Source organism: Leuciscus leuciscus (genome assembly GCF_965113295.1).
Source record: "Leuciscus leuciscus genome assembly, chromosome: 12".
In the NCBI taxonomy this organism is placed as follows: domain Eukaryota; kingdom Metazoa; phylum Chordata; class Actinopteri; order Cypriniformes; family Leuciscidae; genus Leuciscus; species Leuciscus leuciscus.
This window is the reverse complement of record NC_138736.1, coordinates 29,462,201-29,489,956: the sequence shown is the minus strand read 5'-3', so window position 1 is coordinate 29,489,956 and position 27,756 is coordinate 29,462,201. Positions and strand designations below refer to the sequence as shown.

Genomic DNA, 27,756 nt, shown 5'->3' with positions numbered 1-27,756 from the left:
TAAATAATACTAAAGCAACAACAGCTGAAGTGTGATTGTTTTCAGTGTAATTTCCTTTCATAGATGTAAATAAAACTGTTATATAATCGAACAGATTAAGATGAGTGAAGCCAGAATGGCTAACGTAGTATTAGATGCATAGACATTTTTTGATAAATTCTTTATTAATCCCACAAAAGAAAGTAAAATGCCCAGAGAAATACATTATTTAAATGACAAGATAAAACCAACTATGACCTTTTCCATGCACAAACATAACAATTGACACCTCAATTCACTCACATTCAGACTAAAATACTAACATCACCACTGATTTCTACAAGTTTCCAGAGGAATGAAAAACTCACTTGGTATAATTATTTACTTAAAACCATCCATATTCATATACGTTCATATTCCAGTGCAGGGAAGAATGTGCCTTGTAGAGGTGACATCACTGTAGTAAAGTGCCATTAAAAATTAAACCACAAGGTGGATCTCGAGAAAGACAAAATGGCTTTGCCCTCACTATCAGCATTATTGCACAAAATACATCCCTGTCTTCTCAACCTTTCCCCCACACACCATTTTCTAAAGAAATCAAAATTGGAGTTTTTATTTGCTTCCATCTATAGAGCATCTATAGTCTAGTGTAGTACAGTAAAGGTTAACAAGAATACCCTTACAGCAAATATACAGTATGCATTTAAAAACTGACTAGAAGTAACAAGCAAATAATGTTCATGGCTATGATGTAAACTTAAGGTTTTTGGCTATTTTAAAGAGGACCTATTATGCCCTGTTTCAAAGTCTTGATTTTGGATTTGGAGTCTACTAGAAGGTTTTCATACTTGAATGTTAATTTAATGTTTTATTTTTATATATATATTTCACTGTTGCAGCAGTGCTCTTAGTTCCAGTCTCAATTAAGCCCCTCCTTCCAAAAAGCATGTGCTTTGCTCTGATTGGTCGACTGGACCAGTGTTTTGCGATTGGTCAACCACTTCCGGCGAGTTTCTGAAATGTCATGCCGCTTACCATAACCAAGTTTCAACAACGCAACGCACTACAAAACTCAAGACTACAATCGAGGCATGCTTCGTGCTTAAGCCTTTTTCATGCTTAAAGAGCAACATTACCCACTAAAGAAAGAAAAGCATAATAGGACCCCTTTAAAGCCCAGACTTCCTTTTTCAATATGTCAACACAGGTAGGAAACTTGAAAAGCTGTTCTTTTTTCTACTACTTTATGGACTCAACATGAGTATATTGCCCTAAATGGATTATAAATGAATTCTACAAAAGTGCTGGAAAAATCCATGTTTTTTTTTGCAATTTCATTGGCGTATGGCAGTTTCAGTGGGATTTCCTGCAGCAATTCTCCTGTTCCTCCTCGTTTAGATTGGACTGTAATCTGTAGACCAGGGGTGTCCAAACTGTCCCGCAGAGTTCAGCTCCAACTTGCTCAACACGCCTGTCTGGAAGTTTCTAGTATGCCTAAGACCTTGCTTAACTGGTTCAGGTGTGTTTAATTAGGTTTGGATCTGAACTCTGAAGGACAGTGGCCCTCCATGAGCAGGATTTGGACACCCTTACTGTAGACGGTACAGGAACAGTCAAGTCTGTGGATGTGCTTTGTGACATGCCACCTAATTGTCCTGTAGTATCTATTCAAAGACTGGTCGTCTGTAGTCAGAAATAAACATGGTCAGTTACAATACCCCTGTAATTTTTCAGATAAGTGTTGGTAAACAGGTGAATGTGTACTCACATGTCCTCATTGTCTCCTTGGGGCTGTTCCTCGTGCTCCTCTAGAGTTAATGAAACATCAGCCATCAGGAAGGAGTCTGTGGAGCAGGTGCTGATCCTCATGGGTGCTAAACGCCGCAGTCTGTTGGGCGTCCAGGGCAGGCGTCTCTGGGCCCTCTGGGAGGGTGCGACAGCCATGTCCATCTCAGTCTCCATTAGCCAGGGTGGGCTGTGAGTAGGACTGTCCATGTCTGGCATGAATGCTGGATTCTCTATGCCAGCTTTAATGAGATATGGAGGAAACATAAACAAACCGTTAACTTCTTATGCAAATGTGTATATTCGGGGTCTTAAAAAATAAAATAAAATAAAAATTCCCTTCATCTAAATGGCATGAGACTTGATATGTTGGTTGACACTTGCTAGCTCTACAAACAAAAATAAATAAATTGGAATGATATCTGGTTGTAGTTAGCATGAAAAAAAAAAAAGTCACACTCCAGATGTTCGGGGTCTCTAGAGACCCCACACAATAAGTGTGATTTTGTAACATTTTTTAACAAATGTAATATCACTCACTTTATCAATGTTTTACCCTACTTGTGCAGTGTTGGGTGAATTTATATAAATAAATAATAAAAAAAAATTCAAAGACTTCAATAGGAGACTATGAAAAATTGCTTTTTGTTACATAATTTGTCAACAACAATAAAAAAAATCAGTTACAATGCAGAAAACACACACAAGATGCACACAACCTATTTTAAAATAATAATAATTTATTTATAAAAAAAAAAATACCCTGCACAAATGTAGAGTAAAAACATTAATAAAGTGAGTAATATACATTTGTGTTAAAAATATTACATTATGATGTTACAAAATCACATTTTATTGTCCGTGGTCTCTAGAGACCCAAACAGCACATCCCAAACGAATAGCTTAGATACATTATTGTATAGATTTATTGCTCTTTATGTACAAAGCAACGTCTGTTCAGACCCTTTTCTTACCTCCAGATGTATATGTGTCTCTCATAAAAGTACTATTCACAGCACCAGTCTCACTACCCACAGCACTGTCAACTAAAAAGACAAAAACATGCTTTTAACTAAATATATAAATAAAAAATAGAGAAGAAAAAATTTATAAATAAGTATAAATAATTAAATAAATAGTGGAAAATGCCATTGCTTATATAAAGTGCCTTTTACTTGAGTGAATACCATGTTGGGGAGGTTTATGTTTTGAATTTTGTAAGATTAAGATTTTTTATTTAAAAAAATATGTATTTGTTTATTTAGTCAGTTTATGTTATTATATTCTAGCGCATATATTTGAAAATAAATACATACATATTTTTTTAATTATTGTATTTTGTAAGATTAAGATTTTTATTTTTTTTATTTATATTTATTTATTTAGTCAGTTTATGTTATTATATTCTAGCGCATATATTTGAAAATAAATACATACATATTATTTAAATTATTGTATTTTGTAAGATTAAGATTTTTTTAATATTTATTTATTTAGTCAGTTTATGTTATTATATTCCACCGCATATATTTGAAAATAAATACATACATATTTAAAAAAATGTTATATATATATTGCAATATATATGCAATTTAAATATGTTCAATATGTATCTATTTATTTATATACTAATATATCTACATTTATGTGTATATTAATATATAATTGTTTAAATGAAATAGCTTTATATATTATACATTATTTTACAATTTATTTATTGTTTGTTTAAATATGATTTAAATATTTAAATACATTTATGTATATATTAATATTTTAAATTATATGTATAATTATATTTAAGTATAATTTATATATTTAAAAATATGTAAAAAATATATATATAATTGTAGCCAGTTTCTCAGTGTCATAAATCTTAAAGGGATACTCCGCCGTTTTTTCATTTACTGCGCCGAGTCGAAGTGCTCCCAAGTGCTATTCCGCCATACATTATAGTTATCCTTTTTACCGGCTTAGAAAAGCGCCACGTTTTATTTTGTGTCACCATACTTGGTCGTGTAACTACTCGTGTAACTGTATTTAAATAGGGAAAACGTGGAGGTGTTTGGTCGCTTCTAACTTCATCTCTGTTTGGTTCCTAATGAATGAACTGGGCTAAGCTAAGTGCTATCAAAGTGTCGCCGCGCGGCAGAGCGAATGAGTGCACACACTGAGACGAGAGAGGTATGTATCAACTCGTCTTAGTTAAGGGAATAACAAAGTTTAATATGAAAAAACGGCGGAGTATCCCTTTAATAAATGATGCTAATAAATAAAATATTATTACCTTCATCTCCATATAGATGGTCCTTGCCCTCTGGGTGTCCATTAGGGATCTGAAAATATGTATAAAGTTTGAGGTGCAATCCTATAAATGACTGATTTGGTTGAAAGAGATGTCATGGAGGTCTGATACCTGATGTGTTAGCTCCTTCTTGTGGTGCTTAGTGATCTTTTTAGCAGGGTTGACCCCCATCTTAGCAGATTTGAAGGACTCGAGGCGGCTCCTCATGGTCCTCTGAAAGATCTCCTGCACCTCGTCTTCACTCTGGTTGATGCCGAAGTGACTGCGGCTGTATTTGTGACGGTGCTGCTCAGAAAGAGAGGATCAGATAGGCCAAATGAGATGCAAACTTTATGCATGTGTTTGTGTATGTGTTGGTGAAGAGCGATTCATACATGCTTTCTGCTCCTGTACAGGTGCTGCTGTAGAACATGATGGGCATTGATATCATCCACCGCATTTTTCCTGTCTTGCCCATGGATATCCCGGGATATTGAGGGAATAGTGTCTTTTCTAATCAACAAGAGGCAAAGCAAATCTTTATTATTGCCACGTCTCGCCATCTAGGAATTGAATTGTCAAATTTCAGCTCTTTGTGCAGTGCAACCCTGGCAAAGATTCTTAGTCCCACATGTAGCTAGATCTGATTATTCCTCTCCTTCATTAGTCATAATTGTTTTATGATCAACTTTGATTAAGCAATTGTTTAAATGTGTTTTCAACATAGTCAGTGCACTTACACAATGGAGGTTACTGAAACATTTTCGATCCCAAATTCGTAATTTGACATATCAACCATTATATCAGGCATCACATCTGCAAATTCTGAACCATATTGTTTTTTGAAATCTATGTTGGCTGCTTCATCACTACGAATGAAGGCCAGAGAACCTTGGCGTTCACCCTACACGAAGAAAGAAAGAGGTAACATACATTTTTCATGATCTTCTTTATTGTTGACAGTAACAGTAATGAAGCAAAGGTGTATTGCAATGCTTGTATATTAAATTATTGAAACATTTTTGAAAAACAAAACAAAACAAGGCAATAGTATGCGACATATGAAGCCAGTCTATGATCTCACCTCACTGACGTAGTTCATAGCGTCCTCCAGATTGAGTTTGTGGAAGACATTAAAGAGGTAGTCTTTGTTTTTTCTTGCCTTAGGTTTCATCAATATCCTGCAGATATACTTCTCCTCAAACCTGTTCCAACTGAGAGCGAGTATCAACACATTTAATTTGAACACATTTAATTCATATAAATATTCGAGGTTATTCACAGAAGGGAGGAAAGCATACCCTCTGGTCCACCAGTTATCTCCAATACGACCACAAATGTCCTCCACTGCTGCTAGGATGTGGTCAAATGCCTACAAAGAAACCATAAAACATGACTAATTAAAAAATAATAATAATTCTAAAACAATTAGTTTGTAAAATGAACACATAAAATAAAAAAATATACATATAGCCTACATATACAAATAAATAAATAAAAATACATAGAATTTTATAAATATATATTTATATACATAGTTTTAAATAAACACAATAAACTAATAACCAATAAACTACATTTTTATATTTAAATCATATTAAACAAACTAATACATGATATATATATATATATATATATATATATATATATATATATATATATATATATATATATATATATATATATATTAAATGTATTAGTTTATCAAATATGATATATATATATATATACACACACATTTAAAAATCATGTAAATATTAATATATAAATAAATATATTTGTTCTAACTAAATTTAAATATTTAAATCATATTTAAACAAACTAATACATAAATTATGTTGGCATTAATTGTTCTATCACTCTTTGTACTATCTCAAGATTAAATATTAAAAATAATATTTATGAACAGCATTCAGATATACATTTACTATAAAAAAATAAAAACATGACGAATGTACACACACACTTAAAAAATACATGTAAATATTAATATATAATTAAACATCTAAATAAATGTATCATATTTAAACAAACTAATCATATAATAAAAAAAAATGTGTTTAAATCATATTTAAACAAACTATGTTTAGAAATATATTTTAAAAATTACAATTATTATTTTTATTATAATTGGCAGTTATAGTTACCCTATTGTTCAGTTTCTCAACAAGTTTCAAGTCCGAATGAGCTGCTCTTTTGACCTTGAGCCACTGAACCAATGGCTTCATTGTGATTCCCTAAAAACCAACAACACACATTATTTAACTACAGGACAGTAAAAAAATATATCTAACCATTTAGAGTCTCATAATTATTATAAGAGTGATGGGTGCGTTTTTAACCTGAATAATGACAGTGAAATACACCACAATGAGTGTGGTACTAATCATCAGATTCTTCTCTGGGATCTTGTCTTTGTCTAGCATGGCTGCTAATCCGTACGCTACTGCCCCTCGCAGGCCACCGTAGCTCATTACAACTTGGTCAATGACTTCGATGGGAACCAATCTGAACTTGTTTAACAACCAGGTAAACAAGAAAACACCTGAAAATATAGAACAAATCTATAAATCTGTCTTAAGAACCGGAAGGATGCCTTGTCTATTTTGGAAAGGGGTTTTTAATATAATTGTCTGTATTTTAATTGTTCTATCATTCTTTGTTCTATCTCAAGCTTAATTAATAAATAAATAAAAACTCACCTATGATCCTGTAGACAATCATGAAGAGGAGAGTGAGGAGAATGAAACCTGTGTTCCAAACCCATATCTCCGTATCAACGGCTGTAATGCCCAAGAATAGAAAGATCATGGTTTCGGAGCCATTCGCAAGCACCTTCATGGCATGACGAACCGTTGTGACTGATTTCTCGTCCATGTTGGCGTTCACATATTTCTGACAGCAGACCCCACAGAAAGTGATCCTGTGACACAGAAAGCCAATCTTTTTCATGAGCTAAATTAATTGCTTGAAGCATAATGCATTGAGCCTAAATTCCTGCAGTACTGATGTTGTATTAGTGTATATTTCCAAATTCTCTGTATGTGTTACATTGTTCAAGAGACTCTTACGAAAGTATAGCAGAGAGAGAGAGCATATCTGCTGTCAGGTAAGCCAGGTATCCCACCACAAAGACAAAGCCGGCTTCGATGATCTGAATGTGTTTGGTGCATCTGGTCAGCAGGGACAGCAGGATGGCAAACGCAACGCCAAGAAACGAGCCTCCAAATGCCACCACAACAAATGAAACTGTAGGAACACAAAAATGAACAGTAATAAGTTTCAAGTTAAATGAAAGGATATTATTATGTTTTCATAAATATGTATGAGGGGTGGAGTTGAGTATTCATACATATGCCCTTAAAAATCTCTGTGGCATCAATCCTTGGTCCTCCAAGAGCAACAAAAGCATCAAATACATTGTAAAGCACCTACAAAAAACAAAAACAAAAAAAAACCATGACATGAAAATGTTTTGCTAATGTTCCCTAAAAGTTATCACACCTTTATTTTTGTTTTAAAAATGTTTTTTTCTTTTTTTTTCTTGGTTATGCGCTCGTTAAGGAAACATTTCACTTTATCATTTTTTTAACATTATGGGAATGTTACTTTTGAATGTTCTCTGTACGTTTTGAAACAAAGTAATAACATTTAAACAACATTTGACGAACATCCTACTAAAACAGGAACAAACACAATGCAACAAAACTCCTGACAGTATGCCCTTTGGAAAGGCGTCCTCGCGCCGTACAAGGTCCAATTGACGAGGGAAGATGGGGGCTCTGGAGGAAGATGTGGAACATGAGAGAAAAAAACCGTCCAGGACAAACAAAACAGTCCACAGGGGACTGGATGGAGGGAGGATCCAGAAGCAGATGATGACCCAGGCCACAGCCAGCGTGATGTTCCAGGGCAGAGTCGCAAGAGGGAGGAGCCATGGTGGGGACTTGGGCGATGGAGGGTGCGATCTCCTGCGATAAAGCCAGCCAAGGTGGAGACCCCAACGGTTCATCGGACCGAGGTGGAGTTGGGGATCCGGAAGACGCCTGGGACCGAGGACAACGTTGGAGCCGGAGGGAAGACGGAGGCCGGTGGAGCCGAAGGGATGGAGGGCAGAGGTGCAACTCGCAGCCTGGAATCCTGTGGTGGAACCAGGGTGACGTTTGAAACATCAGGAAACCCGGGAGACAGAGGAAACTTGGGAGACATAGGAAACTCGGGGGACACAATACATTTGGGAGAAACCGGAAACTCGGGAGACACAGGAAACTCTGGTCTGGGCAGGATCAAAGGGGACGAGAGAAATAGGAATTACCTCCCCAAAATCCTACATTAAATTCCCAGAGGCCAGGCTTAGCACATTCACCACAATGGGAGTGTGGGCGGGGCTTCCATCCATGCCCTGGAATTCCACCAGAACTCCCTCGGGGATGGGTGTTGTTGCCAACTCGAAAACCAGACGCATTGTTGGGCTGAGGCTCCGGGGTGGTATATGGCTCAGCTTTGTTTCCTGGCACGTTCTCTGCAGCAGACGCTGGCTCCGTGTCTGCGGTGGAGTTCAGCTTCAGCTCCGTCTGTTTGGGTGATGGCTGACTGGGCTCTGGGTCAGGTGGAGTGGGGCTGGTGGACTCCTTTGGGACGATGGTGAAAGCTGATCAGTTATTGACCAGCACCCACTCCACAAACGCGGAAAAATCTTCCCCGGGTCCGCTCACTGGAAGGCTTGCCTTGGACCGCTGAGGCTTGTGTGGTGCTCAAGGCAGAGCAGCAGCACTGCTGGTAGGTAAATGAGGATGAGGTGAAGGAAAAAAAGAAAAGGAAAAAAACTGCAAGGAAGCGCATGATGAAGGAGAATTCTAGGAAATAGTCTTTTAATCCAAACACTCAGAACTCAGAAAACAACCACTTACAGAAACAATAACGAGACAGGACAAAGAACTGAACAAAACAGGGAGTATTTATAACAGAACTAAACGAAGGAACAAATGAGTTAAATAACAAGCAACAGGTGAACTGATTAAAACACAGACTAGAAACCAGGTCAAGACAGGAACAAACACAATGCAACAAAACATACACCTGGCATTTAGAGCGTTTTAGGAAATGAATACTCACCACTGTGACGCCATCATTGAGCAGAGACTCCCCAAACACCAAGATAAAGAGAACCTCATTCACATGCACTTCCTCGAAAACGGCAATCACAGCCACTGGGTCCACCGCGGCTATTAAACTACCAAACAACAGGAACTGCAGGAGACCGATGTCCAAGTTACCTGATGATTACAGAAATTGTCAAATTAATTCAATATTCTCTATAATGGCGTAGCCTATATATACTAAAAGCTACTGAATTGATGATTGCAGACAATGCAGGGCATATTTGCCCTTGAGGCTCAACAAGGGCATCACAGTATATCCTTGTTTTGTTTAAAGAGGAATTATGTGGGTTTGATCTGTGCAAAAGACACACAATGTGCATTAAATTACATGCAGAAAATTACAGTATTGAATTTACCCATCACTCCGGCCTCATAGCAGCCCCAAAGCGACAGGCCTACTGCGGCTGCGTTCCAGCAGGTTCCGAAGATGGCGTAAATGAGAATGGCACCCAGGTTGCTGAAAAATAGCTTGTTGGGCATAAAGTAACTTGCGTCCAAAATGATCTGGGGCAGCAAGTAGAAGAAGAAAGTGGCAGGAAGCAGTTTGAAAGTCTGTGCCTTGTCTGCTCCCCAGACCATTCCTCCCAAAATAAAGCCCACGATGATGAGCATTCCACTCTCTGGGATCACACTGGTGACATGATGGTTTAGTTCAATCACTAGATACAGAGAGAGAACAGATGACAGATATTATTTTTTATGATAAGTTTATATTTCTCATGATCTTATGTTTTGGTCATGAGAAATTTTAAGTCTTATATGCTTCAAATGAATGCTTTGAAATAACTTTTAGTCAACTATGCTCAAGATGTGGATTGGGTTAATATTATTAGTATTATTATAATTATTTTATGTATTTTGGGGGGTCTCCTCATATTTTCCAAGAGTTCATATGGTGTCCATATGTATGTTCTGTGAGCTTTAAATTTAAAAAGATGTAAATCGATTAATTATCATGAGCCATGCCCAAAGATTCTATAAATAGTTTTGCAATTCAAAATGATGTAAAATTTATACAGTTATATTTGCATATATTTGGCAGATGATCTTTATATGCATCAATAATTTTCTTTCTATATTTTCAGACAATGGCTGAATATCACCTGTAATTAGATGTAAAACTAACAGGATTCATTTGAACTAAATTAGGTATTTGGAAGCTGTTTAATTTAATTCCATTCTCAGACAGCAACATAGTGTCGGCCCAGATCCGGCCCATGAAACACTATGTTGCTGTCTGGGTTTAATTATTATTTAATTTACTTATTTTAAATGATCTTAATATAATAATTGTGCACAGCACATATTATTTAATCTTTTTCCTCTTTCTTCCACACTTTTGAGATCATATTGATTGAACAGGGAAGACGAACCAATCCCAAACATAAACAGCATGTAAGGAAAGAACACACATGTCATCTGTGACAGTTTATATCCCTCCATACTGATAACAGAAGGAGGGTAAGAATACCAGTACTAACCATATAATTCACAAGGCTTATGCTACATTATAAACCCGTTACATGAGTAGCAATGTGCGTAAAACGTTATTTCATGTGAATCGCTGAGCTTTCGCAGGACTTGTCAAGTTACACCGTATTGTTTCTATACTTCCTATGTATTAGGAGATCAAGAGATCATCTTCCTTTCTCAGAACTCAACTGAACTGAAATTCAACCTCTCATTAAAGTATGACATCAAGTTTAGAACAAACTCTTTAATTCATTCATGAGGAATACCACTGTCTCTAATTATATTGTACGCAAGTCTTCAAATATCTTACACAACAGATTTTATTTCTTACTTGTTAGCTGTCAATACATTTTTACTTCATAGTTCAAACCAGCTAACAAAAAATATGTTCTAAGATTTTTTTTTTTTTACTAACGTTCTTAAGTAATGAAAATGTTATTTCTGAGCGTTCAAAATGTTTTTCGGTTATGTGAACATTAAGGGAAGACATTTGATCATTTTGTAGACATTATGGGAATGTTACTTTTGAATGTTCTCTGGACGTTCTGAAACAAGTAACATAAAAAAAACAAAAAAACATAAGACATCAAGTTAAAATGTTTCAGAAAAAGAAATGTTGCATGAACAATGCATAAATATAGTTTTTGTGCTAAAGTTTTGAGAACATTATTAAAGACCAGATAACTCTGAACAAACATTCTATTAATGTTACTTGAAGAATATTTGTTCATATAGCTTTAAGAGAACACTGTAAAAATAATTACATCCCCAAGTCAAAAATTTCTAATGACTGGTTACATCTAAATTTTTCAATTAGTCTGACGTATTATTTCTCATTGAGCCAATGTTAACAGACTATTGCAACAAGAATTACACTTGAGCCAATTAAAAAATTTAGATGTGACCAGTCACTAGAAAATTTTGACTTGGAGAGGTTAGAATTTTTTTACAGTGAACCTTGCCAGAACGTTGGCCAAAATTCAGAGAATGTTCCCTGTTACTTGGGAAGATACATACCTGATAGTTTAGCCAGGGCAGCCACAAATACCCAAATTATCACCAGGTATGGGGTCTGAACATGATGCCATTCAAATGTGACTATTGGAAGTCCAGTGAGATTCGGCTCCAGTCGATGACGAGGACTCTGGACCACATTTGCATCTGCGCTTAGTCCTTGGATTAAAGGGTGAATAAAACACACCAGGAAAACTGCCCTCAGGCAGAGATAAGTAGAGTTCGACATTGTGACGGATGACTGCTAAAGATGCACTTACAGTATCATTCTCCTCTCGAGACTGTGTGTACTATAGTTGTCCTTCACAAAATCTCACAATCCAGTCCAAGTAAAGGTTCCCAGTGTGCTCTTTCTGCTTGGTTGTCCAGAACTGAAAAGTCCATGGAGAAACAAAGTATTGCAGTTTCCCCTTTTTGTTAGTTTTCTTTTAAATCTGCAGTCATTTTCAAAGTGTATCCCTCTCTAAGTAGACTTTGTAGTGCTTTCATCAGTTGTGCCTCTGCGTTTGTGGTCCTGGTGAGAGCAGTGGTTCAATCTAGGTAGTGTAAGAGCGTAATAAGAGTAGGGCTGAAACCTCTAGTCAGCCTTTAATTTGTTACATAGAAAGGGGGCTGAGATCTACGTCACTGGACTGTTACTCTGTCACGTTCTGGATGATTACTCTTTCTGCTTCCGTTGAAAAGTTTTACACTGGTTAGTGTTCAGCCAACTTTAACAGCCCGTACTGCTGCATTGTTATGTTGAAGACTTTTAGCGCACATTTTGGTGCAAATATTCTGTCCAGATTCATGTTCATTGAAAATTGCTTTGTGAGACTTTCTGAAATACATGTAATACATGTATTTGAAGTTGAAAGTTGTTGAGTACATTTAAAGTATAGTTCAATTAATAGTTAGCCTGTGAAAATATTGTCATTCAGATTAATTTAAAGGATTGATCAGCCAAAAATGAACAAATTTCACTGTTTACTCACCTTCATTCTAAACCTGAATGATTTTCTTTTAATCAATTCCTTTCAGCATCCACCTGTACTGTATGGAATAGAGCAGCTTGGGTTTTCTGCTAAACATCTCCTTTTGTGTTCCACCGAAGAAAGAGAGTCAAACGAGTTTGGATGAGGTGAGTAAATGATGACAGACTTCATTTAAAGTCCCCCCTCATTATACAGATTTACAAAATGTATTTAATATTTATAAGGATGTTAAACCATTGTGAAATCATATTGCTGACTTCTGGCGGTTCTAGTATACAGCAGTAAAAAAAAAAAGTTTCCACACATTTTGAGTTAAACTGTTACTTTATTTGGCCCTGTCTGAATGTGACGTAAAAAGAAAGAAAGGAAGTGATCGGTACGGCCTGTACTCAGGCGTGTGTTGGCTTTAATCGTAGATCCTGAGAAAACAGCTGTACTACTTACTGAACTGAAAAATAAGTGGAAAGGCTCAAGGCAAAACAACACAACTCCCCATGGGAACCTTATTGAAAGTGAAATGAAAATGAAATAAAAAGTATTATTATTATTCCACAATGTTTTATATCTACAAAGGTCATTGACACAATAACTCTTTATAGTGGTTGTAAACTGAGTAAATAGGGGAGACCGGGGACAGTTGCAAAACTTTTTACATTTCTTTCAGTTACTCAGAGACTATTTGGACTACACCAACCAAATTTGTATATATTAAACTTGCATCTGTCTGCTAATTACCCATACCATTTAAAGATGATTACATATGACATATCGTTCACAGTATTTATTTGAATGGAAGAAGCCAGATGTTGCAGCTGACCCTAACCCAGGGGACAGTTGCAACACAGTATTATTTATTTATACAATAATATTGTTGTAGCCTATTATTTATTTATTTAGTCATATTTATCAAATAACAGTTATTGAGTTTTGTTTGTTTATGTAGAACATTGGCCTACATAGATTCAGTGGGGCTCGATGGTGTTTTAAGCCCCCAATGGCTCCTTAGAGGCAGCTAACCCTACCCTCAACCTTAAACCTAACCATCCCCTCGCTGCCTGGAAGGCGCCGTTGGGGGCTTAAAACACCAAGTGCCGCAGGTGTTACAGATGCTATTCAATCTCTCCATATTTCAGTGTCACACAGCAAGAATTGAACAATTTGCAATGCAACAAACTTTTATTAAACATGCAATTTATAACTTGTTGCAACCGTCCCCAACCGTATCAGCCATGACAGAACATCATACGCCTGCTAGACACACTGACTTTGACACATGCTAACCATGTCACTTAGAAGTCAACAAAACAATAATTCAAACTAAGTAAATTTTGATTAATTCATACAAAATGTCAGGACAGTATGACAAAAATTCATCTCATGAAAGAATTTACTTTCATACCTCCAAAACCAGTTTTGTTCAATAAATGCAGCAGCAGATGTTGAATATGTCTACTGTCTTCTTGTTGGGGGGAGGGTCTAACTGTGCATGTGCAGTATGAGTGTCATCACTCTAGCTGCTGCAATTGTCTCTGGTCTCCCCTACTGCATTTTTGTTGCTTAGTTTATGCGTTCCTTTATGTTCTGCCGTGTGTTAATAAGTGAGGGTTTATGGGAAATTGTTCATTTTAAGGATTTATGGGTGTTTTGTGTGTTTGTTCAAATCCTGCTCTGTGATTTTTACTTCTTTTTTTCTGTGTAATGATTTACAAAACATGATTTCTGCAATGTACACACGCTAATAATATTATGTATCATTTCAAAACGGTTTCATTAAAACATTCCCTTCCTCATCACCCCCAATTTTGGCAAGTGCTGCATACATGACATACCCAAAATAAAAAGGTTACTGCTCATAAGTAATTCTGAATAGAAACATAACACACATACATGATTTAGAAAGCCAACCCTTGAGAGTTTATAGTTCAAGACTCAAAATTAACCAGACTGTTATTAATATTGCGATATATAAGCTCAAACATATTTTGAACTACAACAATCCGGGATCACCAGTGATCCCTGACAGGTAAGGGGTTAAAACATTTTCACTTGAGGCTACAACAATACTCTTCTGATGCCAATCATAACAGAATATATTACTAATGGATGATGAATATAATATTGATATCATTCAAATCAGCTTTATATGCAAGGGACTAACAACCATTTTGTTCTTGTGCTCTTTGCAATTTTTTTATTTGCTAATTTGTAACTATTTAAATTGTATTACTCAAACAACATTTGAGTTACAGTTCAAATACAAGTTTTATCAGACACTATTACCTGATTACAAGTTACAGATTTCACCAATTCTCATAAAGCATGAAATTCATACATGAATAAGTTACTGTTAAACTATTATTTTTAATGACTTACATTTTAATGGTCTTCATTCTACTAATAAAACATGAATAGCTTTGAGTCAAACTCAAAAATAAATCATTGTAAGATAAAGAAATGCAGAAACAGATATTGTGATACTACAAAGAAGCACCCACAGAATAATCATATAATAATAAATAACCATATACAACATGCTGAATTTAACATTATATAGACCAACTTGTCCAAGGTCAAAAAATATCAAGATGTACCTGAACATAGAACAATTGTTACTCAGTTCTGATTTGGCACTCTGACAAAACATGCATAAGTAATGGTTTTGTATTTTGAGTTTCACATTTGCAAATTTTCTAGCATGGTGTAAATACGATAAAGTGCCATAATAGCTTGTGGGCTTGTATAAAGAAACCCCACAAGAACATTCAATAACCACTAAAATAAGTACTTCCGTGACAATTTATCAGCTAAATACGTATTTATTCTCTTCCTTCCCTTCATATTTATATATCTTTTAAAGATATATGAGAAATGTTATGAATCAACACTATGATTCCCTAATCTCTGGGCTCATGACATAATAACAGCCTAACATGAAAGGATTAACCTAATCACTTTTTTGGCAGGTTAATGTTGGTGAATGAAAATATATCAGATTACAATCTAGTATTATGTTTTCCGGGCTTTTCCTCAGGTGCCTCATCATCAGCTGAAGCATTAGCCATCGCGATGGAGTCTGTGGAGCGGGCACTCCTCAGGTTGGTGGGCGTCCAGGGCAGTCGTCCCTGAGCTCTCTGGGAAGGTGCCACAGCCGTGTTGATCGCTGTCTCTGTTTGCCAGGGTGGGTTTCGCATGGGTGCAGAAGTGTCCATCTCGGGTATGAATGCTGGATTATCTACACCAGCTGCAGTAATTAGAGTAATTATGATGTTGAAATGAGACACCATGGAAACAACCTTCTAATAATTGTTTTTTTTCTACTCGCTTGCAAACTTTATGTAAGATTATATTGTACATTTTATTATATATAGAATTATCCACACACACACACATTGGATTTGGCACAGGTTTTACACCATGGGACACACTCACACACTCCTACGGCCAATGTGACATTTCCAATCCACCTAACCTTACCCACTGAGCCACTGTGCCGCCACACTATGAAGTTCATACGTCACGTAAATTCAGTATGTCGCTACACAAAATTATTCTTACCTGCAGGTGCGTTTGTGCTTCTCCTGCGGAAATTACCAGCAATCTCACTGCTAGAGGCGCTGTCTGCAGAAAACTCAAAATCTGATAGGACAAAAAATAATTGTCATCAATATATTAATACTAAAATAATCATACCCTCAGAATAAAGTAAGCTAAATGCTAAAACTAAATAGTGAAGTATAAGTGATAGCTATTATAGAAATATAGAAATATACCTTCATCTCCATATGGATAGATTCTGTTTGGGTCCGCTGGCTTTCCATTAGGCTAAAAATACATGATTATGAACAAAAATAAGTCCACAAATTTTTAAACCCGTTTTTTCTGTATTTAACATACAATTTAAAGTATTTTTAGCATGTTGTCATGTTTTTTTTCCTCCTTGAAAACAGTCATAATGTAAAATGTGGGGGGAAAAATCTGTGAAAATCTGCATTTACATTTAACTCTACATTAAACCTACATTTAACTCCAATGAAATCTTTAACCAAAGGCAGATAGCAGGACATTAAAGTCTAATACCTTATGAGTCGAATCCTTCTTGGGATGTTTGGAGATCTTCTTAGCAGGTTTGACACCCATCTTAGCTGATTTGAAGGACTCAAGACGGCTTCTCATGGTTCTCTGGAAGATCTCCTGCATTTCGTCTGGATTCTCTGATTCTTTATAGTGACTGCGACTGTACGTGGGACGGTTCTGTTCAGAAACGGGACAAATGGGATTGATTCAGATGGAATGAGATTCAGACATAGGCAGACATATTGATCCAAATATTGATAAGGAAACAATACTCCATGTAAAAAAAGATAATCATGTTGTGTGAGCAGGACAATTCTTACATTACTTCTGCTCTTGTACAGGTGCTGCTCTAGTAGATGATGGGCATTGAGGTCAGGCATGCTCTTACTGTCTTGCTCATGGATATCCAGGGATACAGATGGAATCTGGTTCTTCCTAGATTGAAAGAAGCAGAACACATTTAGCCATCTAGATATTTGTGCAGTTTTCAACTCATAAAACCTTTGCACTTTTCTTTACATAGAGGAATTGTATTCAATAGTCTACTACAATGATGAATGGGCAACAATATCCGTGAGGCGGGAAAGTTGAATGGATCCAGTATGAAATACTTACATGCCAGAGGTCACTGGAACATTGTCAATGCCAAAGTCATATTCTGACATGTCAGACATATCAGGCATAACATTTGCATACTCTAATGCAAGCTTCTTCTTGAAGTCTACAGAGGCATTGTCATCATTACGAATGAAAGCCAAAGAACCTTTGCGTTCACCCTAAATGTGAAAAACACTATTGAGTACATTCTTAATATCATTCAGTAGCTGATAAAATAATAATTAAATAAAATGAGTTACTGTGTGTAAAAATGGAAACAGAACATTCAACAAGTAAACATTAGTACAATCGACCATACTATGCTGAATTAGTAGTTTTGCTCTCACCACAGTGACATAGTTTTTGGCGTCCTCAAGATTGAGTTTGTGGAAGGCACCAAATATATTGTCGTTGTGCTTTCTGGCATCGCTCTTCATTAATAGCCAGCAGACATACTTGTCTTCAAAATTTTTCCAACTAAGAAAAAGGAGGGAAAAAAAACTCAGTAAAAGTGCTCAAATATAAAGTATATATATATTATAAAGTGAAATGCTCACTGTCTGGTCCACCAGTTATCTCCCATTCGGCCACATATGTCCTCCATCGCTGTTAGTGTGTGCTCGAAAGTCTATAGAGAGACATGCACAATGATATACTTCATTTTTTTATGTTGTTTTTTATGTAAAATTACCACTACAGATGTTGTCCATCTAAGTGTAACTACTGCTGTCATGCACTAAATCATATTTGCAGTGTATAAACTCTATCCATAATGACAAACTGTACACCTTTATCATGTATAGCTAGAGCAGACTGTTAGTTTACAAAATGTCTCCGCACTGAGGTCAGACCAGTGTTGCTATTTTTAAAATCATATATATTTTCAGAAGGCTATTGAAGTAGTTTTGTTTTATAGAAGCTTGGTAGTTTACATTTTTCTTCACAATATTTTATCTCATTTACAGAAATATTTACATTTCAGTCTATGATTTTACTCTGTCGGCTAGTTAGAATCAGATTCAGAATCAGCGATGTCCGATTTGGAAATGAATGACTCTTTTGAATCAGTTCTTTTCGATGAATCGGTTCATGAATTAGTTTAATTTGAATGGTTTGGCGTGCGTTTCCCGAACTAGTAACTACCTAACGATGCATTCATCGTTGGAGAAACTTACCAACTAGCCATGGCTGTTTCCCGAAATCGTACAACATGGTCGCACCTCTGTCGTTTGAACCCTCTATTTGAACCACATGGTTCAACAATATGGGCATGTCGCTATAAGGACGTCACCGCAGGTGATGGGGTAATAAGTCTGTTAACTCTGGATCTTATTGATATTTCCGATGTACTGCTACATGGCACCTAATGACTTCACTGCTTTTGTTCCATGTCATTTTGCTTTATTTGATGTTTTATTCATCGCAGGTTCCCTCATTCGTCATGCTCCATCCGGAGTTCTTGGCATTTTACGCACATGCGCATTGCGCACTCTTCAAAAACGGAGCTAATTTCTGACACGCTATAGATTAAAATGTTCATATATTTAAATAGAATGAAATATATATAATGCACTGAATGTTAGGTTGCTTATTGTGCCCAAGAGCATGATCTATGTACGTGTCATTTAACAAGAAACTATATGCTTATATGAGAGCTGGGATTTGTGTCATCTAGTTTCAGCTAGTTTGTTTCATCCACGTAAGTTTGCGAATGTTCGTTGGAACTGAACATTTGAATATTCACCCTACATGCTGAAGGTAAAGCTGCTTTCAACGTCAAAGACATCCAACACGAATACATATTCAGGTTAGGTGACAACACAGGTTTACTGATAATAGTGACAGCACTCAATTAATATGACAAGACGATCCACCAAAACATTTTAATGGTGTTTAAGGAAGAATCTATGTGAATTATTATGGAAGTGCTTATTTATAGATATTTAATAACCTATTACCTGGCTCATTCATATCATATGAATGAGCAAGGTAATCATAGCCAGGTAATAATGAGCCAGGTAATCAGAGCCGTCGCATAGACTGTGCGAACTGTGCGACCGCACAGGGCCTCGCGCCAATAGGGGGCCTCGCAATCCTGCTGGTTTTTTTTATTTTTATTTTTTTGTTTTTTTGTATTTTTTACTTTTTTAAACATCTCGCGGCACGAATGTAACAATTCTACAAATAAACAAAACATATCCAATTAACTGGCAGAGCATTCATTTCGTTCGTTTTTTTTGAAAAAATAAGAGAAGATCTAACGCTGATTTAAATCAAGTGATCAAAGTGCTCGCAGTGTTTTCTCGTGCGGCTTGCGCACACGCCGCACTGTCTTCACTTGGACGCGCGCTTCAATCCGTTGTGGATACTCTAACATAATGCACACAAATGTGTCCCTGCTTGATATACAACCTGATTAACATATTCGGTTTTGATGAGAAAAAAAAAAACTAACGTTATACGAGAAAAATAAAACCATTCGAGATCGGAATCGAACCTACAACCTCTGACACGCTAGGCAAAAGTTACACCCCTGGACCATTAAGATACACATTGATTAAATGGGCGGATTCGTAGTTGGACAGTTGATTTTTTTCCCCTCTGAAATAAATAGCAAAAAGTCATAGCTGAGACTATGTCCATGATTATGTATTATTCTACTTGATGGAAACATTTTACAGCAAGATTATGCGTGCAAAAGAATTAGAACAGCTACGTCCGTGTGACTGTAATTCCTGCGCAATTGAGCATACACATCAAAGAGCAGGGCCTCGCATTTCAAGTTCGCACAGGGCCTCGCACCCCACCTGCGACGGCACTGCAGGTAATCATAGCCAGGTAATCACAGCCAGGCATCGATCTTACCCCAATCTACCCCGCTCTCCTATAGCCTACACTACAATTTTATGTAATCCTGTAGTTTTGTCTTGACAGTACAGCAGTGAGGTAAGGTCACATTATTATTATTTTATCAATATGACTTTATCACTATATCAGATAATTATGACTTCATTAAATTATTTATATGCATATTGCATTTATGCAATTATTTAAAATACAGTATGTGTCATTACAGTTGCTTACCCTGTTGTTTATTTTTCCATTGAGTGTCAGATCTGATATAGTTGCCTTTTTAACCTTCAGCCACTGAACAAATGGTTTCATGGTGATTCCCTAAAAAAAACACACACACACACACACAATGACTTCAAGTTAATCCATTTCTGTTGTCAGATGGAGACCACTGGGAACATCACAAAAAGCCCACTTTTATAATTTCTTGCAGGCCTTATGAATTCGAGTGATGGCAATCGCAGTGGGATACCATGCATTCTCTACAGTCAGAAAAAGTGGTTGAAGGGACGTACCTGAAGAACGACGGTGAAATACACCACAATGAGCGTTGTACCAAGCATCAAATTCTTCTCTGGGATCTTAGCCTCATCCAAAGTAGCTGCGAGTCCATATGCCACTGCTCCTCGAAGACCACCGTAGCTCATTACAATCTGGTCAGTGATGTCAATAGGAATCAGTCGATTCATATTTAAGAGCCAGTTGAGGAAGAAAACACCTGTTTATAAAAAGATGTATAAAAACTGTCAAAAAAGAAGTTAAAAACATCAGTTTTCATCAAAATACTTACAATAAAGTTTTAGGCAGAGTTTACAAGGAATTTATGGCTCACCCATGAACCTGAATACAATGATGAAGAGGATTGTAAGGAGGATGAAGCCAGTGTTCCAAACCCAGATGTTTTTATCAATGGCCGAAACTCCCAGGAAGACAAATATCATGGTCTCAGAGCCGTTGGCCAACACCTTCAGAGAATAACGTAACGTCGTGACCGATTTCTCGTCCATGTTGGCGTTGACGTACTTCTGACAGCAGACGCCACAGAAAGTGATACTGTAATGCACAAATCCACATTATTAGGAATTGTTTACATTCATTTACTAATTTATAATGTATTTATTTATCTGCATTCATCAGGAAAGCATTGAGTTCCTTACGAAAGTATAGCAGAGAGAGAGAGCATCTCAGCCGTCAAGTAAGACAAGTAACCAAGCACGATGATGAAGCCGGCTTCGATGACCTGGACGTTCTTGGTGACCCTGGTCAGCATGGATATCAGAATGGCAAACACAACGCCAAGAAACGAGCCTCCGAATGCCACCACAAAGAACGAAACTAGGAGAGCAAAAAAGTGTGTTGCGAGTGGGTGTCAATCAGGGTTATTATCATTAACTAAAATGAAAACTTAAACCATAAACATATTCATTACGTGAAATAAAATAAGCATACACTGAAATATAACAAAATACAAAAAACTTATTTTAATTTCAGCAAGTTGGCAAGGCAACATTTCTCATTTTCGTTTCGTTTAGTTTAAAGTCCTAAAATAACACTGCATCAGTTGGCTCAATTTGTAAAAAATACAATAAAAAATACAATAAAAAGCCATGACAAGATGTTTATTAGGGAACAGTAGAAAACAGAAGCATTTTCACTAGTGACCCCAAGGTCTGTGTCCATACTTATTCCTTTGATGATCTCTTCAGCATTGATCTGTGGGCCTCCCAGAGACACAAAAGCATCAAACACATTATAAAGCACCTGTGTCCGAGAGAACAAGAGAGAGGCGTTATATTACATGGATGCAATAGCCATCAAATAGACTCTTGACAGTCAAGTACATTTCTAAATGAACAGGTCATGGTTACTCAAAAAGTGAGCTGTGACATTTAGAGTTGTTGAGGAAAACTAAGACTCACCACTGTGACGCCATCATTGAGCAGTGACTCTCCAAACACCAGGATGTAGAGCACTTCATTCACATGCACTTCCTCAAACACGGCAATGACGGCCACCGGGTCCACGGCGGACATCAGAGCACCAAACAACAGGAACTGCAGAGGGCCGATGTTCAGGGTCCCTGAGGGTAAGCCAAATTGTTTGTTTTATTAAATGGCACTCTCTCTCATACCATATATATATATATATATATATATATATATATATCTTCTTCTAACTAAAGCTGCATTTTTTCATTTATTTGATAAAAAAACAAACAGTAATATTGTGAAATATTACAATTTAAAATAACAGTTTTCTGTTTTGATATATTTTAATATGTAATTTATTCCTATGGTGGCAATCTCATATTTACCCATTGCACCCCACTCATAGCAAGCCCATAAAGCGACGCCCACTGTGCCCGCATTCCAACATGTTCCGATAATGGCATGGACAAGAATGGCACCCAGGTTGCTGAAGAATAGTTTGTTTGGCATGCAGTAACTTGCATCCAAGACGATCTGGGGCAGCAAGTAGTAGAAGAAATTGACGGGGATCAGTTTGAAAGTCTGCGCCTTGTCTGCTCCCCAGACGATTCCTCCCAAAATAAAGCCCATCATGATGAGAAGGCCACTCTCCGGGATCACACTGGTGAAACTATGGTTTAGTTCACACACTAGAAAAAGAGATAAAAGATAGAGAAACAGGTGATGACGAGCAACATTTTCAGCCGCCATTACTCCAGTCTTCAGTGTCACATGATTCTTCAGAAAAAATTTGAAAATATCAATGTTGTGCTGCATAATATTTTTGTGGGAACTGTGAATCAGGATTCTTTGATGAATATAAAGTACAAAAGAATAACATTATAAATGTATAATAAAAGTCCACAGGGCCAAAATTGCCTATAGTCGAAGAAACACATTTTAAGCATTGTAGTGATCAGCAGGCAAACATGTTAATATTCAATACTGAATATTAATGTTTAAGACCATAAATCACTACAGCATATTAAGCTCACTTTGTGAAGCTGTGCCACTGATTTGTGTTTCGTCTTCTTCCACAGGACAGGAAGTTAGAGGCAGGTGTTTAAGGTAGGTTACTATATAGTGAGGCTAAAGATATTTTCTATATTGTGCACCATGTCTCATGGGTTGCTTGTATCTTCTCTTCCACAATTGAAAGAGCATGTCACTTCACCTAAGATGGAGCTGCACTCATATTTTAATAGTTTTTTGAAAGTATCTGATGAGAAATCTTTAAGCTCACACTGAAATCTTAGACTTTGGTTCATCTTCACAATCTGAGCTTTATAAATTCTGCACCTTTCGTTGAGATGTGAGATTACTGGGATCTTTTCCTCAGGAGACAAATCTGAGAAGCAGTAGACTTGAGCAAAACACTCCGTTTTAATTACATTGGCAGGAAAAAAAAAAAAGAGGAGAGTCCTTTCCTATGGGATCACGTTTTACTGGTTTACTTCTACAGCATTTAAAAGCTTTGCCGTGCACTGCCAGACGTGGCCCGTCATGCTTTCATCTCAATGAGATTATGCTTTTGAATGTCCACAATTACTGTACTTTGCAATGTCTTTGTAGCATATAAGTGATATTATGCAACAGGATAATTTCACTTTGATCCGCGTTATTTTATCATGGTCCATTCAGCCGTGACATAGCCTGCGATTGTTTGACCGACAAACAATTATAGACTTTACCATTCAATTTTTATGTGGAAAAGTGGGTCTGGAGTAGTTTGAGCATTAAGGGCCGTATAATGCTTACTAAACAGATCTGGCTTAAACTGTTCTGCACCTTGTTGACCCCTTTCTTGTATATGTTTCTGTAACTACTAAATACACCCATTGTTAAAAATAGTCAGGAAAGTTACAGCTTCAGGGGGACGTTCACATCCATTATGCTGCGGGTGACCTTGACTTGATGTTTTTACGAGTGCGCTAAAATGATTTAACAATTGTGAATACTAAAATAGCAGCATGCATCTTTTATGGAAATCTGAAGTAATGATTGATGCCGTTCTTTCTCAATGTCTCGAATCATTGTCAACCTGTAAGATGAGCATGCAGTCCTCATTCCGGCTCGACAACACCAGAATTTTAATTTAAATTGTTTTCTGTGTGTGCGAATCAATGGTCAACATTTTAGAGTACGTGATACATCATGTCCTGCGATTATGAATACATTTATGCTGCTGCAATTGTTGCGCGGCACACCACAACTAAGGGACACATTTACTATCTTTTTAAATGCCATAATCCTCTCTTACCCTCAGATTTATATGCAATTATTAACTGTAAACAAGGATTTTAATCATTGAAAGGCCTTTTTGACTTTTGTCACTGTTATAATACAAATTGTGTGTACGACAGGAAATTATGGGGTGATCAGGACAGAACAGATTGAGAAAATTGCGAGCCAGACTCTTACATATATTGTCCACATGAGAACAAATTATTTAGTTAGTTAATTTGTATAGAGACAGTATTAATGACAACATGAAGTTAAAAACGCTCTGATTTCCTGTAAGACAACTCTTAAACTATATCATTTGGTATTTAGTTATTTTGTATGTTTTAGTCTTTTAGCTTTTTTTGGTTATTTTAGTGTGTATTAGTTGTGTCTGTGTTAAAGTTAGTCTGGTTTACAGCAATTTTTTATAAAAAAAAATGAACATTATACTTTAGACTATTGCAGTAATAGAAAAAAACATGCTGAGTTAATGTCAAGTCTCAGACTTATTTCAATATCATGCACTAAGCTGACCTGAGACTGTGCCTTTGAGGAAAGTCAAAGATTCAGGTGAGCCATTAATTATTTAATGTAGTACATAATTAACTAGCAGTAAGGTATTGTTTCAACACTAATTTCTCAGAGAGTATACACTCCAGCTTTACCCATGACTGCCAATGCATGTGTTACAGATCATGTCCTGGAACTAAATCTGAATTATATACTTCATTTGCTCCTTGGCAATTACCCGAGTCTATGTGAGTTTATGAACATTGGATCTTTGCACATGCAGAATTTGAACATAAAAATGCAGGTCACATTGATATGAAACTTGAAGAAATACAGTTATCACTCACCTTCAGACTTTAACATTATGTTTTGAGTTAGAATTAGTGCTGTCAATTTATGAAACATTTGAATTTGAATTTATTACACGATATGCACAATTTATTAATCAATTCGGAGTTAATCGACAAAACTCGATATTTGCTTGAACAACACAAAAATAATTAATTATTGAAAAGACATTACAAAATGTGGCTTTAGCAGTCAGTATTTATTTTAGCCTATCATTGGCCTAGCAAACATTTTACAGTTGAGTTTGTGAAACTAAAGATAATTTGACTGTTCTGTAAGTCATCATTTATTTAGTCAGTCTGTCATTATGACATTAACAAGATAAACAGGATTTTACTTTATTGTGAAATGCATTACAGGTGTAAAGTTGTGATTTTTATTGGCGTGTTTTCTTTAGCAGTTTATTCTATTTTGTGGTTGATAAAGTTAAAATCTTCTTTAATACTATAACACTTCCCTTTTCCGTCTCTAAAACATTTAGCCGGTCTCGCCTATATCTAAACTTGACTCATCACCTTCACAACACCGTGCTCTTTGTATTTCTTGCAAATTTTTTGGTCCTTTCAGTGTCCTTTTAAGATTTGGATGTCATTTTTTCACACTTGAAAATCTCTACTTTGCCGTCATTTTATGCCAGTATCAAAAGCAAAATCTTCACCCAGTTCTTTGTGTTTCGACAAGGCTATTCAAGCTCTGCCATTAAAACCCCTTAATACCATCTACGCCTACTTCTACACCTGATTTAACACCCATTCAGTGGAGCTCTTAGTGGCACTTTGTTTGTGTTGCGTGCTTCTGGGTCCATCAAAAAAAAAAAAAAGTACAAAACGCATACTCAATCACTCTAGTAAAAATCATGAATGTAAAAATGAGTGTCAGGGAATTCCATTTGTATTAGTCTACAGTTCCTCCATGAAGCCTCTAAGTGGCAGGCATACTTTATTTTGAAACTGATTCCTGAGTAACTGAGTAACTGTTCAGTTTGAAGAAATCCACCTTCTGAATCATCCAAATATGTCTAACTTTTATAAGAGAAAAGTGTCAAGAAGCCAGCGAGCTTTATTCGTTGCGCTTTATCTTTGTGGCAGCATTTTATAGAAAAACAAATGGCCTGATAAGTGAGAAGAGCGCAAACGCTGTAAAAACTTCAGGCCTTCCCTATTCCTATGAGAATACACGCTCCATTGTGTCTTTGAGCTGTGCCAGGTTTCATTGTGAATTCATGCCAAAAGACAAAAGCTGAAGCTCACCCCTTTGTTTTCTCAACATTACAATTTTTTTCCCCCCATTTAATTACCATAAACAAAAATAAGCACTATCCGTAAAAGTGATTTCATGTTAGTTATTGCATCAAAGTATTATATCTGTTTAAAAATGCTTGTATTGTATTTGTCGAGACTGCATTGGTTTAATTTGAGGAGCTTTCGTCTGACATAAAATGACTGTGATTTTTGTTATCACAGGCTTTATTTAAGTATGTTAATCCGTAATCTGATATTGAAGATATCACATAACCTTTTTGATTCCCATTTGACAATAAACTGCCACTCAATGGGTGAACAGGTAGCATCACAATACAGACTGCCAGATGGCATGGAAAAATATCCGCATTATCCGGGAAAGAATTTTCACAAAGAATTCCTTAAAACTTTCTGTAACTTTATCTTTACCGAACATTTGAGCAAACCTTAACTTAACCAGCATTCAAGTTGGATTTTGCTTAGTCAGAGTCAAATTTTATATGCAGACAGAAATGATTACGGTGGATTCTTATTTTCCTTTGCTGTTTGTAATATACTAACATTGTATCAGTGCAGTAATGAGCTCGGCTTACCTAATTTACAGAGCCAGCAGGTCAATATCCATAGGGCCACCAGGTATGGGGTTTCTACATGATGCCATTTCCAGATGACAATAGGTAATGTAGTGATGGTCGTAGAGGTAACGTTGGTTGAGGTTTCAGTGGCTGTTGACTTTGAATAGCCTACTTCAGCAATATCTACTTCTAATGCTGCAACCTTGCATGGTGTACTGAAAACGATCAATAATGCTAGAAGAAGTGCAAACCGTCGTAGAAGCGCCATAGCAGACATTTTTTCCGATGCTTATTGCATTAATTAGCTCTCATTGATGTTGTAACTATGCAGCCAATCCTGAATCCTGGCGTTTCTAAGCTCCTATCATCAAAAGGTGTCTTTCTCCTCGCTCTGTCAGTCTGAGATTGACTCTGGCATGTAGATGCTGTCCATTCCTTCTCTTATTGTCCCTCCTTTTACAAAATAAAGATTCACTTTTGAGGTAGTATGTGGCCCCTCCCTGTTGTCTCTCCCAGGTGTGTACTTATTTTGTGTGGGACTCATCTGAAGGAGTTGTACAACATGTTTCTTTATTGAAGGGGGCAGGTTCAAACACCTTGGGCCAAGAGTCAGACGATAACAGAGGTCCATACATACAGTATATGGCAAAGACACAGTCAAACCATTGTCTCCTAAATATCAGACTGTCTTGAAAGC

The 27,756-nt window shown here is 36.5% G+C and overlaps 1 protein-coding gene across 1 annotated transcript; it reads right to left on the bottom strand.

Moving 5' to 3' along the window:
- Nucleotides 1-143: 143 nt before the first annotated feature.
- Nucleotides 144-27,518, bottom strand: LOC309510737 (uncharacterized protein). The gene is made up of 34 exons (XM_082185604.1): nucleotides 27,078-27,518; nucleotides 22,510-22,812; nucleotides 22,115-22,275; nucleotides 21,878-21,956; nucleotides 21,353-21,530; nucleotides 21,028-21,248; nucleotides 20,711-20,913; nucleotides 20,427-20,516; nucleotides 17,900-17,970; nucleotides 17,690-17,819; nucleotides 17,361-17,521; nucleotides 17,066-17,180; nucleotides 16,749-16,922; nucleotides 16,442-16,493; nucleotides 16,227-16,307; nucleotides 15,669-15,912; nucleotides 15,232-15,262; nucleotides 11,701-11,941; nucleotides 9,567-9,869; nucleotides 9,164-9,324; nucleotides 7,401-7,479; nucleotides 7,120-7,297; nucleotides 6,751-6,971; nucleotides 6,391-6,593; nucleotides 6,196-6,285; nucleotides 5,350-5,420; nucleotides 5,133-5,262; nucleotides 4,789-4,952; nucleotides 4,444-4,561; nucleotides 4,181-4,354; nucleotides 4,052-4,100; nucleotides 2,742-2,813; nucleotides 1,751-2,009; nucleotides 144-1,665 (listed from the first exon to the last, which is right to left on the bottom strand). Exons 1-34 carry the CDS (start codon nucleotides 27,334-27,336, stop codon nucleotides 1,647-1,649), a joined length of 5,085 nt encoding a protein of 1,694 aa, XP_082041730.1. The 5' UTR covers nucleotides 27,337-27,518; the 3' UTR covers nucleotides 144-1,646.
- Between the last annotated feature and the right edge of the window lie 238 nt (nucleotides 27,519-27,756).

Bases quoted from the DNA above. Each gene is read 5' to 3' on its own strand.
- LOC309510737 (XM_082185604.1), bottom strand. From the start codon at position 27,336: ATGTCTGCTATGGCGCTTCTACGACGGTTTGCACTTCTTCTAGCATTA. The intron at 20,914-21,027 runs GTGAGCCATAAA...TTTTATAAACAG, and splicing joins CATTGTATTCAGGTTCATGG to GTGTTTTCTTCCTCAACTGG. The intron at 2,814-4,051 runs GTAATAATATTT...TTGTCTTTTTAG, and splicing joins CCATCTATATGGAGATGAAG to TTGACAGTGCTGTGGGTAGT.